Source organism: Arachis duranensis, chromosome 4, assembly GCF_000817695.3.
Source record: "Arachis duranensis cultivar V14167 chromosome 4, aradu.V14167.gnm2.J7QH, whole genome shotgun sequence".
NCBI classification, from domain to species: domain Eukaryota; kingdom Viridiplantae; phylum Streptophyta; class Magnoliopsida; order Fabales; family Fabaceae; genus Arachis; species Arachis duranensis.
Genome location: NC_029775.3, coordinates 28,638,749 through 28,653,140, shown reverse-complemented (window position 1 = coordinate 28,653,140; position 14,392 = coordinate 28,638,749). Strand labels below are relative to the sequence as shown.

Below are 14,392 nucleotides of genomic sequence, written 5' to 3'. Positions count from 1 at the left end.
TTTTGCCTTTGTTCCTGTTATTATGGAGAAACTGGATGTTTTCAGCCTATTCCTGTTATCCTTAATGGCTCCAACTATGCTCATTGGGTTGAAGTTATGCGGGAATTTTTTAAAGGACGGAAATTATGGCGATACGTGACTGGTGATATTGTTTGTCCTGTTAATCAAGCTGTGACTGACAAATCTAAAGATGAGACCTCCAAATCCAAGGAGGACATTGAGAAAGACTTTACAGAGAAATTGGAAGATTGGGATAGTAAAAACCATCAAATTATCACCTGGTTCTGCAACACCTCTACTACCGACATTTATTTATAGTTTGGACATTTTGAAACTGCTAAAGAGGTATGGGATCATTTGGCCAAGCGTTACACTATTTCTGATCTCTCTCATCAGTACCAACTACTAAAGGAGCTTCATAGCCTTAAACAAGAACGTTGCCAAGCGGTTTTTGATTTTCTTGCTCAGATAGAAATTATTTGGGATCAATTGACTTCTTGTGAGCCTATTCTTAAAGATCCTACTGATGCTAAGGCATATGAGGACTATAGGAACCGAACACGTCTCATACAGTTTCTTATGGCACTTACTGATGATTATGAGCCGGTTAGGGCTTCTCTTCTTCATCAGAATCCCTTGCCTAGTCTTGAAGATGCTCTTCCTCATCTTAAGTCTAAAGAAACGTGCTTGGGTTTGACTCATTCTAAGAGTGAAACTGCCTTTGCTGCCATCGATAGAAAGGGCAAAATCTATCGAAACTATAACCGTCTTGGGCATTCCTTCTCCGACTGTCCCTCTATTAAATGTCGTAAGTGCAAACAAAAAGGTCACATTGGGTCCAATTGCCCGAAACTGTTCTGCCATTATTGTAAGCTCTTGGGTCACTTGATTACTACCTATCCTACTAGACCACCACATTCAGATCAGCACAAGTATTAACCTCATCCCAACAACTCTCCGCATGTGCCTGCTTTTACTGTTGTTGCTGCTACTGAGTCCACCCTTTTTACCTCTCTCAGCACTCCTTTTGTCTCTCCATCAGACATTAAATCTCTTCTTAAGCAACTTCTCTCTTTTTCTGGTATTACCCCTGCTGCTCTTTCCACCCCTCCAGGTAATTCTAAATGGTATTTTGATTCTGGTTGTTTTAATCATATGTCTCCTTTGCGTCATCTTTTCTCATCATTGTCTACCACTACAAATGCACCTTCTGTCAACACCGCCAATGGTTCCCTCCTGCATGCAACACATCAAGGGTTTATTTCACAGTCCAATATTCATCTTCTTGGTACTTATTTTATTCCAAAATTGAATTTTAATCTTATTTCTGTCGGTCAACTTGTTGAACTCGATTTTTATGTCACTTTCTCTATTTCTGGTTTTCGTGTGCAAGATCGTTGGATGGGAAAGATTATCGGGACTGCTTGTAAGGTCGGACGTTTGTTTGAGCTCGAGAAACTTCATGTTCCCTCTACGTCAAATCTCTATGCTGTTTTCTCTCCATCTACTCTTCACTTGTGGCACCGTCGTCTTGCCCACATCTTCTTAGGAAAATTGCGTCCTCTTATGTCTACATATTTTTTAGGTCAAGTTCAAAATGAGTCTTTTGATTCTATTTCTTGTCAAACTATAAAACAACATTCCTTATCCTTTTATAATAATTCCTCTATTGTTTGCTCTCCTTTTGATCTTATTCATTATGATGTTTGGGAGTCCGCTCCCACCGCTTCTATGGGAGGGGCTCGATACTTTGTAGTCTTTATTGATGATTATTCACGTTTTACTTGGGTTTATTTGATGACTAATCGTCATGAGCTGCCTCAGATTTATATTAATTTTGCCACTATGATTCGAGCTCAGTTTTCCAAAGTCATTAAAATCTTCAGATAGGATAATGCTATGGAATATTGTGACTCCAAACTTTTAAATTTTCTCGCTGAACAGGTATTTTTTCTGAATTTTCTTGTCCTGGTACCTCTCAACAAAATGGCAGAGCTGAGCATAAACACCGTCATATTATTGATTCTACTCGTGCGATGCTTATTTCTTCTTCCTGTCCTGAACGTGCTTGGGGTGAAGCTGTTCTCATGGTTGTTCATGTTATCAATAGACTCCCTTATTCTATTCTTGGTAACACTACACCCTTTGAGCATCTCTATCATACTCCTCCAATTATAGTTCTCTTCATGTTTTTTGTTGTGTCTGTTTTGTCCTTCTTTAGCCTCATGAACACAATAAGCTTGAACCTCAGCTCGCATGTGTTGTTTTCTTGGGTATGGTTCTAAATATAAGGGTTATTGTTGTAGAGATCCTATCTCTCGAGGCATTCGTATATCTCGTCATGTTATTTTTTGGGAGCATCACATGTTCTCTAATTTTTTCTCTTTTGAGTCAATTCTTCTACTCCGTCACCGTTTTTTACTAACCATGATATTGATCTCTTTCTTAGTGATGATACTACAGGGTCTACCTCAAGCCCACCCCTCAAGGCCCCTCCTCTTCCGTCTTCTTCATCTCTCGATGCTTCCAGACTAGACGACGCTCCTGCTCCTGCTGTCATACCTCCTTCCTCCATCCTTTTTTCTAGGGTAAGAAATCCACCTCCTCATCTTCTTGATTATCACAATTTTTCTATAATTCTTCATCATCATGAACCTCGGTCATTCCGAGAAGCCTCTATCAATTCAAATTGGCAGCAAGTAATGCAGGAAGAAATTCAGGCACTTGAAAAGGCACACACTTAGGATTTAGTTGATCTTCCTTTTGATCAAGAAGTTGTGGGTAGTAGATGGGTATACAAGATCAAGACTTGCTCTGATGGTTCTATTGATCGTTATAAGGCACGATTGGTTGCTCAAGGTTGTACACAAGAGTATGGTATTGATTATGAAGAGACTTTTGTTCCTGTCGCTCGTCTTACGTCAGTTCGAGCTCTCATTGCCATTACTGTGGTTAAAAAATTGTCTCTCAGTCAGATGGATGTGAAGAGTGTATTTCTTAATGGGGATTTAAAAAAAAGTCTATATAAAACCACCTCTGGGATATCCTTGTCCTTCTAGTAAGGTCTATCTCCTTCGCAAGGCACTTTATGGACTTAAGCAAGCTCCTCGTGAATGGTTTGACAAGTTCAGCACTACCATATGCAATCTTGGTTTTACTTGCAGCCCTCATGAGAATGTTCTTTTCATTCGTAAAAGTGAATATGGAGTTGTTCTTCTACTTTTGTATGTTGATGACATGATCATTACTGAAGATGATGTTGATGGTATCTTTGATCTCAAGGTGTCCCTTCATCGTACTTTTGAGATGAAAGATCTTGGTTCTCTCAGCTAGTTTCTTGGTCTCGAAGTCATATCCACCAATGATGGCATCTATCTCTCTCAAGCTAAATGTGCTTCAGATCTTCTTGCTCGAGTCGGACTTACAGATAGTCGCACTGAGTCTACTCCTCTTGAGCCTAATGTTCAATTTACTCCTATGGATGGCACTTGGATAATCATACTCTTTATCATCTAGTTGGAGAACTCGTCTACTTAACTGTCACCCGACCGGACATCGCCTATCCAATTCATTTTCTTAGCCAGTTCTTGTCGGTTCCTCGTACTACTCACTATGCGGCAGTTCTTTGCATTCTTCGCTACATCAAAGGCACCCTATTCCATGGCCTTTGTTTTTCTGCCCATTCAACTTTATCCCTTCAGGTGTACTCAGATACTGATTAGGCTGGTGATCCCACTAATCGTCGTTCCACTACTGGTTATTGTTTGTTTCTTGGTGACTCTCTCATTTCCTAGCGAGCTAAGAAGCAAAAATTTACTGCTCGATCGAGCACAGAAGCTAAATACCGTGCTCTCGCTGACACCACTGTTGAAGTTATCTCGATTCGTTGGCTTTTTGAAGACTTGAGTACTCCTCAATCATCCCCAACTGATACTTTTTGTGACAACTGCAGTACTATTCAGATTGCTCATAATGATGTGTTTCATGAACGCACCAAACACATTGAGAATGATTGTCACTTTGTTCGGCAACGTATCCTTATTAATGCTGTTCGTCTCATCGCTGTTGGCACACTGGACCAGACTGCTGATATCTTCACGAAGGTTCATCATCCGACTTGTTTTCGGACTCTGTTATCCAAACTCAAGATGGTATCCTTAGCTCCCACTTAAGTTTGAGGGGGGTGTTAAGAGAATAATTAGAATCAAATTAGTATTATTTGTATTTATATAGCGTATCTGTATATTAATTGTAGGATTCTATGCTTTTATTACTTTGATTCTTCTAGCAGCTATATATACCACTTGTACATTGTACTTTTCCTTAGATTGAATTATACACAAACCACTTTTCTTTAGACTGCTCTCTTGTTTCTAACAACAGTTATTCGGTATCAAAATTAAGAAACTTCTTATATTACCGTTAAAAAATTTTGGTATTATTTTTCTGGATAAATTATGTACACTTTAAAACTCTCATCCTCCTCTTCTTCTTTATCATCACTTTTTTTTTATTTATCTTCTCTTTTTGTTTCATTTTTTAACAAGAATAAAAATAAAAAAATTAATAAATAAATAATACTGTAATAACTATCAAAATAAAAAAATGAGAAAAAATCGTAAAAAATAAAGCGTAAGATTGATATTTAAAATACAAAATCAGCCTCTTTAAAAATTAATAGATTTTAAAACAAAACACAATTTAAAAATGTTAATTAATTATATAATTAATTTTAGGAAATTTGGTGAGTGAGACAAATTTTAGAAATGAAAATTAAATTTAATTTGAGTTAGAGGTTAATTTTATAAAAACCGAAAAGTGAATATATACAAAATTAACATAATTAATTTTTAAATCTAAAATCTGATTAAAGACCAAGAATTATTTGCTAAACATGAATGAACAAAAGTAAGAGTAAGTAATTCCACAGTTTCTTATTTCATTTGGATCAATTTGCTAAAAAATCTAGAAAAAAAAAAAATCATAAAATGTGAAACCGTGTTGGTGTTGGTCAATTGTTGAGAAAGTACACCTGATCCAATAATAAATAAATATTCTTATTAATTAATTAATTAATTAATTCTTCTTGGCTCCTCTTACTTAAACTTCGCCCCCAACGTAAAAGTTTCTCAGAACCAAAACCAAAGCGCCTTCTCTTTCAATTCATCGTTGAAATTTTGAAATTAGTTAAATACTCCTCTCTCATCACTCATCACTCATTACCAAACCTTTCACATTCTCTCTCTCTCTCTGTCTCTCTCAACCACGCCGTAGCTTCTATACTTCAACAGACATGGTATGTTCTCTCTCTTTCTCTCTTAATCTTTTTATTTTGCCCTACTTCTTAGTACTGTTCCATTGAAGAAATGGTTGAACCTGCGATGCTCTCTTATTGTGTTTCTTACCTACCATACGACGATTTATAATTTCATTTTGATCACAACAAAATGATTGATTTCTTGTTCTTCGTTAGTTTAATTATATGAATGATGATGATGATGATAATGAATTGGCTTTTGAGACGGCGAAAAGAGGGGTACGGTATTAACTATTAACCGCACATATTCGGTGGTACCTAATTAATTAATTATAATCGCAATGCATTTTACGGATTGTGTGAATGGAATATTTTACAATGTGGAATGTGGATGGTGCCTTTACTCTTCAACGCAAGGTGTAAAGAAGAAACAAGAAAGGGGGTAGGGGTGGGTGTATTCTATGTATTTCCGTTTCCCATCTTTATTTATTGTCTCAAAACAAAAACATATAAATATATAAATTTATGTAGTTTATTTGACTGTTAAAATAATAAAAAATATTAACATACTTTCATTAAAAATTACCTTTATTCCTACTGTTGTTAGTGACGAAGACAATAAATTATAAATGTAGAAAATAAAATTTTGAAAATAAAACTATATAATTTTATGCGTATAATATCTAGTTTTATTTTTTTTAATAAAATACTAAATAGTAAATACACATTGATATCTGTTTCGTGTATTAATGAATATAGCGTACCCCTTTGCCATTTTGGTACTTGATTCCTTCCTTTATGATGATTAATTTCTGGCTCTTTCTTCCCAAATTGTTCTATTAAAATTTTATCGCTTAACGCGTATCAAGGATCCCTTATACGCTTAGCCCTTAAGTCAATCAATGCAAATATCAATGTGGAATTTCTTTTCTCCCGTTTTTGTTATTGCTCATTTGTTATATGAATAATTTGGATTCCCGTAATAAGTGTTAAAAAATTATGATGTACATATCAAACTCACTATCAAAATTAGTCGTATACATATATATAATTTAATTTATTTTTAATATATTTTATATTGAAGATTAATTTTACTATATACAACTTATGAAAAAAAACAATAACCGAGGAATACATATATAACTCTGAATTATTTCTTTCTTACGAATAATGTGCTTTTTTTGTTAATTATATTGCATCATTGACTGTGATTTTTAAATAATAATAATAATAATAATAATAATAATAATAATAATAATACAATTAATTAAATTATTATGATCTCGAAACAATTTAAAATGAGACCTTTTTACATAAAATGAACGCAGTCAATTTTACGTAAAATTTTTGTCCAATTAGCGGACTCTACTTTATTTCAATTTGCACTTTTGCAGGCCCAGGCAGCATTATTGCAAATGCATGCATAGGAATTATCGTTAAAGCCGTATTATCTCAGTCTCACCTCTACTACTTACGTGCTTTGTCATTTTCTTTTGGACTTGAATATCTTTCCTTTTAGTTTAAATCAGTTCTTTGGTGTTGGGAAACTAATTTTGTCAACTGCTGTGTTTTTTCCTTGCATCCAACTTGATAAAATTTATTTTTTGATCAATTAATTTTTTGTCAACTATTGTGTTTTTACCTTGCATCCAACTATTATTTTTTTTTGGTTTTTAAATTTGCAAAATAATTTTCAAATAATTGTGCTCAAAGTCTCTATCATTTTTTTTCTTCGTTTTACATTAAAACAGAAAAATATTTGAAAATGTGGGTTGGTAAGTTGGTTCGACTTGTATGAGTATTAAAAATGTTACACATCACACAGACACTTGATCATTTTTAAAATCTTTATAGGATCAAATTATTTATACTTTATAACTTCTTTTTCTTTTTTTTTTTTTGTTATTTTTGTATTGAAATTTTAGTAAAAGATATAATAAAACTCGAAAATGATATTTTCTTATTTTAGTGATTAACTATATTCTTTGTAAAATTATAACAGTAAACATTTAAATTAATTCTTAATAAATTTCAGATAAAATATTTTGATTTCTAATTTTATTTTATTACTCTTAAATTTCTAAAACTATTTCTATTAGACAAATTGGTCTTTTTGTCGTCCTTAACAAATTTTATTTATAAGATAATTCGATTTTGAAAAATATCACAATAAAACAAATTATTCACCTTGCAATAATTAATACGTGATAGATAATTCTCGGAGGCTTCTAAATTATTAAAACTTTTATTAGATATCAAAATGTCCAATCTAAAATTTGTTAAAAAATAATTTGGGTATTTACTCAAAATTATAAATACAAGATTGAGAAACTATCAATTAAACAAGTACTCCTAATTTTATTTATTTTTCTGCTACATTATTTGTTGGCCTTTCTTAATACGCTCAACTATATTAGTGTTGTTGAATGTTGATTACTTGATGAATGCATTATCTAGGCAAAGGGTAACAACTAACTACTGCATTAGAAAATTATTAATAGTAATAGAATATGAAATATGTTGGTGGCAGGTAAGTAATGGGGAGAAGAAAGAGACCAAAATTGTGCTTACAAAGCCAATGACATTAGAAGGGGAATCTGATTCTGATTCTGATACTTATAAAGCCCCTAATCTTTTGCAACGCATATTAAGTTTGTTTAAGAATGTGCGGCCAGGATCTGATCTCTCACGCTTTCAGGTAAATACTTAAATTATTAATAGCTTAAAGATAACTTTTATTATAAGTTCTTCGTCATTCTCTTCGTATGATGAGTTAGCTTTATGAATGAGTTAGGTTCACTTGATTAATTATAATATAATTAGTTTAATTTTTTGCCTTTTAAACTAAGGAACATTCAATCATGCACCTAGTTGTATATATTATAATTGCAATTTGCAAATATTAATAATCTATTAAGCCTCTATTTTTGTTACCCTTTTTGTTCAACATATCAATTACGTCTTGGATCGGATAACTATGATATTAAATCTGTACAGCGTATGTTGGGATACAACAATTTTAGAAATTGCAAAATATAATAAGAATTTGGTACTTATCTAGAATGTATAGAAATTCTCAACAATCGATATGATAAATAGTACAATATAATAAATTTTATATACATGAATGATTTTGTCAATGGCATTCGTATGTGTACCATTAACATAAGCCAAAATAAATTGTAAACACTGTATTAATTATTTTATTTTTTATTTAGCGAAATAGAATAGTAAATACATATTTTTAAACTTTTCGCCATAGATATATAAAATATCTTTTCTAAATATTAAGTTGACAAACATGAATGATTTTATATTTTTATATATAAAGGAATGTAAAATTGTTTTACCTTATTGATATTAATTTGAAGGTGCCAGCAATGTTTAATTTGCCAAAGTCACAACTTCAGTGCTATGGTGAGTCAGTGTACAGCACAGGAATGGAGTTAATAAGAGAATGCAACAGAGGGCAGAGTCCATTGGATAGGTTGATAGCAGTGATGGCGTGGTCCATTTCTACCACTCGCCCTGCAACTTTTGGTGTTGCTCCCTATAATCCCATTCTTGGTGAGACTCATCATGTTTCTAAGGGAACTCTCAACATATTATTGGAACAGGTACTTGATTAATCACTTCTCAATTCTACGTTACTTGGTTTATTTTTATATGTGAAAGTGAAACAGCAAAAGTGAATAAGAGTTTGCATGTTATGGTAAAAAAAAAGTTAGCAACTATGTCAAAATATATAAATTATGATAAATAACTATTTGTAGCTTTCAAAAGTTTTACAGGTATATAAAACATCTTATTATGGAGATATTACATAATTATTCTGATTGAAAATTACATATATGTATGATCTATTTTAAATTATTTAATTCATTGCATCTTAAACGGAACTAAAAAATTTGTGTGTAAATTGTGTTAGAGTAAAAGTATTTAATAAAAATAACAAAATTATAATAAAATTAGAAAAGAAAAAGGATGTGGGTTTCATTCTAATCGACCTCATTATTCACATTCGACCCTATTCATTGCTCAATCTGACCTTTGCAGGTGGAGTTGTCTATTTGCGGATAATATTAGGATTGCTAGCCCTATCTTTAGATCTCTATTTTGTTTTTTTCCTCCTAATTAAATTTTGAGAATTTTTGTCATTTCAAGCTAAATGCAAAAAAAAAAAAAAGAAAAAAATCACTTATTGTAAAATCATTAAATCTGAAATATCAAAGATTTTATTTTTCTAAATATTTAACAACTGTGCCAAAATCTTTTTTTTTTTAGGATATCTTTCTATTTTTGGTGAAATTTGTGACTTGTGAGATGAAATTAATCTTTTGCCATCATTGTGGTGTTCTTTCTTTACTTTCAAAAATCATTCCGTCGGAAACTAAATTTTTTAGGAGGCAAATGATAGTTTACTCAAAAAATTATTAATGTTCATTGGATATCTAGATAAACTGTGTTTTATCTATTAGAATGACAATTATGACTATTTGTTATAATGGGATACATATTTCTATTTGAAATGTCATTTTATGATTAGATAAAGTACAATTTATCTAAGTATTCTATGAAAATGTAATAATAATATTCTTAAAAAATTGAGCGTTAATTCTAATGTACCATCCAAGGGTTACTATAGAACAGAACACAACCTTTTATTTGTTGTTTTCATGTGTGCAGGTTTCACACCACCCTCCAGTAACTGCCCTTCATGCAACAGATGAAAAAGAAAACATAGAAATAATTTGGTGCCAGCGTCCTATCCCAAAATTTTATGGTATTAATTATCCCATGATAAAGAACAAATATCATTTAGCTACACCAAAATGAATTATAACGTCACAACAATACGTTTTTCCCATGTTTTGAATTTTGCCATGGCAAAAATATTTAATCTTATTTCTTTCACATTAATGACTAACTGAATGCCATTAAAGAATTAATCAAATTAAGGGACAAAATTTTTTACATCAGACATTTGCTTGACTTTAAATTTTTTACTTTTATTTTTTATTTTTTAACATGTCAAAACAGAGAATTAAATCTATCCATGTCAAAATGTCAAGATTTTTAACATTTGTTAGACAATTAGTTCTCTCAGCTTTTTTAATCAAGTGCTATGAATTTGATAATTTCAAGCAAACAATGAGGTTTACTAGGAACTCACAATGCCTGAATTTGGTCATAACTTTGGCATTATTCTCTAGTTTTACTAAGTTCTTAACAAATTAAAAATGTTAATTAAGTCACATAGATTCATCACAAATGTAACAAATATGCAGGAACATCAATTGAAGCTCAAGTACATGGTAAACGGCAATTGAAGCTTTTGAATCATGGAGAAACATATGAAATGAATTGTCCTCATCTTTTATTCAGAATAATTCCAGTTCCTGCTGTTGATTGGATTGGCAAAATTAATATAAAATGCATAGAGACAGGACTTGAAGTTGATTTATCTTACAAATCAACTCCTTCTTTTCTTGGATTTGGTGGAAATCAGAAAGTGGTCAAAGGGAAGATCCTTAATTCATCAACTTTGAATGTTCTGTATGAAGTTGATGGTCATTGGAATAGGTATTATATTGTCTTTAAAATTTTTCACTTATCAATTCTTAAACAATTAATTTTATTCTACGTTTAGATTTATGCTAATTTCATAACTATTTTGATGGTGCAGTACAATAAAAGTAAAGGATACAAATAATGGAAAAGTGAAAGTGATATATGATGCAAAAGAAGTCATTAATGGGCTGCAAACACCAATTGTTAAGGATGCAGAGGTAACATATCTAAGACTATTCTCTACCCCTATTTCTCTTCACTATGATAATATTGCATGTTATTTGTCTCGTAAGATTCACATTGTATAGGCAACACCTGAAAATGAGTTTTATAAGATCTTATACTTTTTCATCATACTAGCTAGTTTTTGTGGTAATAATTCTCCCAAGAACTTATAATTCATTACATAGCATTTTAATTTTTACATATTGAACGACCACAAAAACAATTAAATTTTCTTTCTTTTTTTTTATTCTTTTTCTTTTCATATCTTGTTTTTTTAAAGAAAAATATAGAAACTTAGGTTACAAATTTCTTAAACTATAAAGCTAATCACAAAAACATCAAACGATAATATAGTGTTTTTAGATAGTGATTTAAATAATAATATGTCACGTTTTTTTAAGATTTAATTATTTTATTGGTTCCTATAATTTTATCGAATATTTAATTAGGTTTTTATATTTTTATTCTTTTCAATTAAGTCCCTATATCATATAATATTTTATAACTAAGTGTCTACTGTGATAAAAACGTTGAAATTAACGAAATATTTTGTTAAATTACATAGAATATTCAGTTAAGCATTAGGTATATTCGTTTTGTTTAACAAAATATTTCGTTAACTCCAGTATTTTTGTTATGGTAAAAATTTAATTACAAAATCTGATATGATATAAAGACTCAATCAAAATAAAATATATAAAAAAGTAATTGAAAATTCAATAAAACTATAGGAACATATAATAATTAAACCTTTTCTTAATATATGTATGACTTGAGACTGTGTTGTTTATGATCAGAGTGTGTGGCCAACCGAATCGGCTTATGTTTGGAGTGAAGTGAGTGAAGCCATAATGAAGAAAGAATGGGAGAAAGCAAGAGAAGCAAAGCATGCAGTGGAAGAGAGACAAAGGGAACTCTCAAGAGAAAGAGAGTCAAAGGGTCAAACATGGATTCCTAACCATTTTTTGGTGTCTAATACCAAAGAACATGGCTGGGACTGTTCACCTATACATAACTTTGTATCAAATGCCCCCATCATAGCACAATAATCTTCACTAAAATTTATATTCTAAAGTCTGTGTATATATTATATATCTCAATCTTTTTCAAGCATTCAGTACAACTTTTTCCATTATAGTAAAGAATAAATAGGTATTTGATATTTTTTATAAGATCACATTTATTTGGATGATCTTTTAACAAAAGATCTTTTTGAGTTATTTTTTTAAAAAATTTTATAAAAAAATAAAAATAATCTCAAAAAAATATNTTCGTTAAAAAAATATTTTTTTTTATCAATTTTAATGTTATCCAAACAAGCACCACATAAGTCTTTAACCAAAATTATACTTATAAATTGTTGATTATTAAAAAAATAAATTATATTAATTTTATTTTGTTAACAATAGAACGAGGCTCAATTTTTTTAATATTGCAAAGAGATGTATGTTTTTCATCGTTATTTTGTCATTTATGAGTTTAACATTGCTATGAAAAAAAGTTTTACTTTCTAGAAGATGAAAAACATCATTGGCATTTTATTATTATTTTTTTAATCGATTAAATACAACATGTCAATGCCATTTTGTGAAGAAATTATTTTAAAAAAAATTAAAATTAAAAATGGCAAAGCCATTTTATGTTTTGGTATATTTTTTTTAGGGTGGGACGTAGGTATATTTAGAGAAGTGGAAAGAACGCTAGTAAAATTGATAGATTCTGTTTGGATCCACACTGAATTCAAAAACTTTCTGCTCTAAAGGTAAAGGCGCTGAAGTGCCCTAAGTCCAATCACATTTCAATTATTCTAGAAGAGGAGTTAGTAGATTGAGGTCCTAAACCTTTTAGGTCCCTTGATGTGTGGTTCTATCATCCACAATTTAAGAAGATGTTCATCCAAGAATGGAGGACAGTGGAGGGTAGTAGCGTGGCAGAAAAATGAAAAACATGAAGGGTCCAATCAAAGCATAGAATAAGAAAAAGTTTCGCAACATAGAAGCAATGATCAAGTCCTTTGAGAACTAGATTGAGAAGAGTGAGAAAGAATTGGAAGATAGGATAAAAGAAAAAGAAAATTTGGTAAAAAGAAAGGCTTTGAAAAGTCAAGTGAAGCTATGATACAAGAGAAAAGCGGATTATTGGAAGCAACAATCAAAAGATAAATTCACAAAGGATGTCGACAAAAACACCAAGTACTTTCATGTGAAGGCTACTATTAGGCAAAGAAAAAGTAGGATTGAAGAGGTCAAGGAGGGAGGAAGATTGGTGAAGGATCCAACAAGGATAAAGCAAATAGCAAGAAGATACTTTCGAGACTTATACTCATAGAAACTGATGCCATATATATTGTTTTAAGATGGTATTGTAAAGAAAATTAAAATAGAGCAAGCAGCAAAAATAGAAGATATTCTATTCTTTGAAGAGATAAAAACAGCAGTTTAAGATTGTGAATCAACAAGAGCACCAAGGCTTGATGGATACAATTTAGGATTTATAAAGAAGATGTGGGAGACAATTGGTGGGTGAGTTTAGGAAGATAGTTAGAAAATTCTTTATAGAAGCAAGAATGCTGAGAGAAGTTAATATCACATGGGTGACGTTGGCGGCAAAACCAGGAAGCAACAGTGAAATTAAGGATCTAAGACCAATTATCATGGTTGGTAGCGTGTATAAGGTTGTGTCAAAGGTGCTTGTGGCGTGACTGAGACTATTTATGGGTGATTTGGTTGAAGAGCAAACTGTATTTGTACAAAAACGTCAGATACTTGATGGAACCATGATAACTTGTGAGACGATTGTATGGTTGAAAAGGAAGAAATCGGCCGGGGTTGTAGTTAAATTAGACTTAAGAAAAGCTTATGACTCGGTAAGATGGAGTTTTGTCGATCATGTGTTAAAAAGAATGGGATTCGAGATGATGTGGAGAAGGTGGATACAAGGATTATTTGAAACAGTAACAATGTTGGTTATGATAAATGACTCCCCAACTAAGCTATTTAGGATGGAAAGGAGACTTAGACAAGGGGATCCAATGTCACGCTTCCTTTTTGTTCTTGTCACGGAGGTGTTAAACAAGCTTATTGACTGTGAATGAGGAGTGCATATGATAGAAGGGTTGGAGGTGGGCAAAAGAAAAGTGTCGCTTACACACCTTCAGTTTGTGGATGACACGATCTTATTCTGTCCACCTAGCCCAAAAATTCAAAGGAGGTATATGAGAATATTGAAGTGTTTCGGCACAATGTCTGGGTTGGAGATAAGCTTTGAGAAATCAACCATCATTATAGTAAATTGTGAAGAAGAAATAGCGTTGAAAATGAGAATGGCTATGAGATGTAA

At 31.6% G+C, this 14,392-nt stretch overlaps 1 protein-coding gene across 1 annotated transcript; it reads left to right on the top strand.

Annotated features, from left to right (window-relative positions):
* Nucleotides 1-5,147: 5,147 nt before the first annotated feature.
* Nucleotides 5,148-12,225, top strand: LOC107483920 (oxysterol-binding protein-related protein 4C). Its single transcript, XM_016104524.3, has 7 exons — nt 5,148-5,296; nt 7,788-7,955; nt 8,629-8,874; nt 9,944-10,040; nt 10,546-10,840; nt 10,944-11,046; nt 11,851-12,225. The coding sequence occupies exons 1-7, from the start codon at nt 5,294-5,296 to the stop codon at nt 12,100-12,102; spliced, it is 1,164 nt and encodes a 387-aa protein (XP_015960010.1). The 5' UTR covers nt 5,148-5,293; the 3' UTR covers nt 12,103-12,225.
* The last annotated feature ends 2,167 nt before the right edge of the window (nt 12,226-14,392 follow it).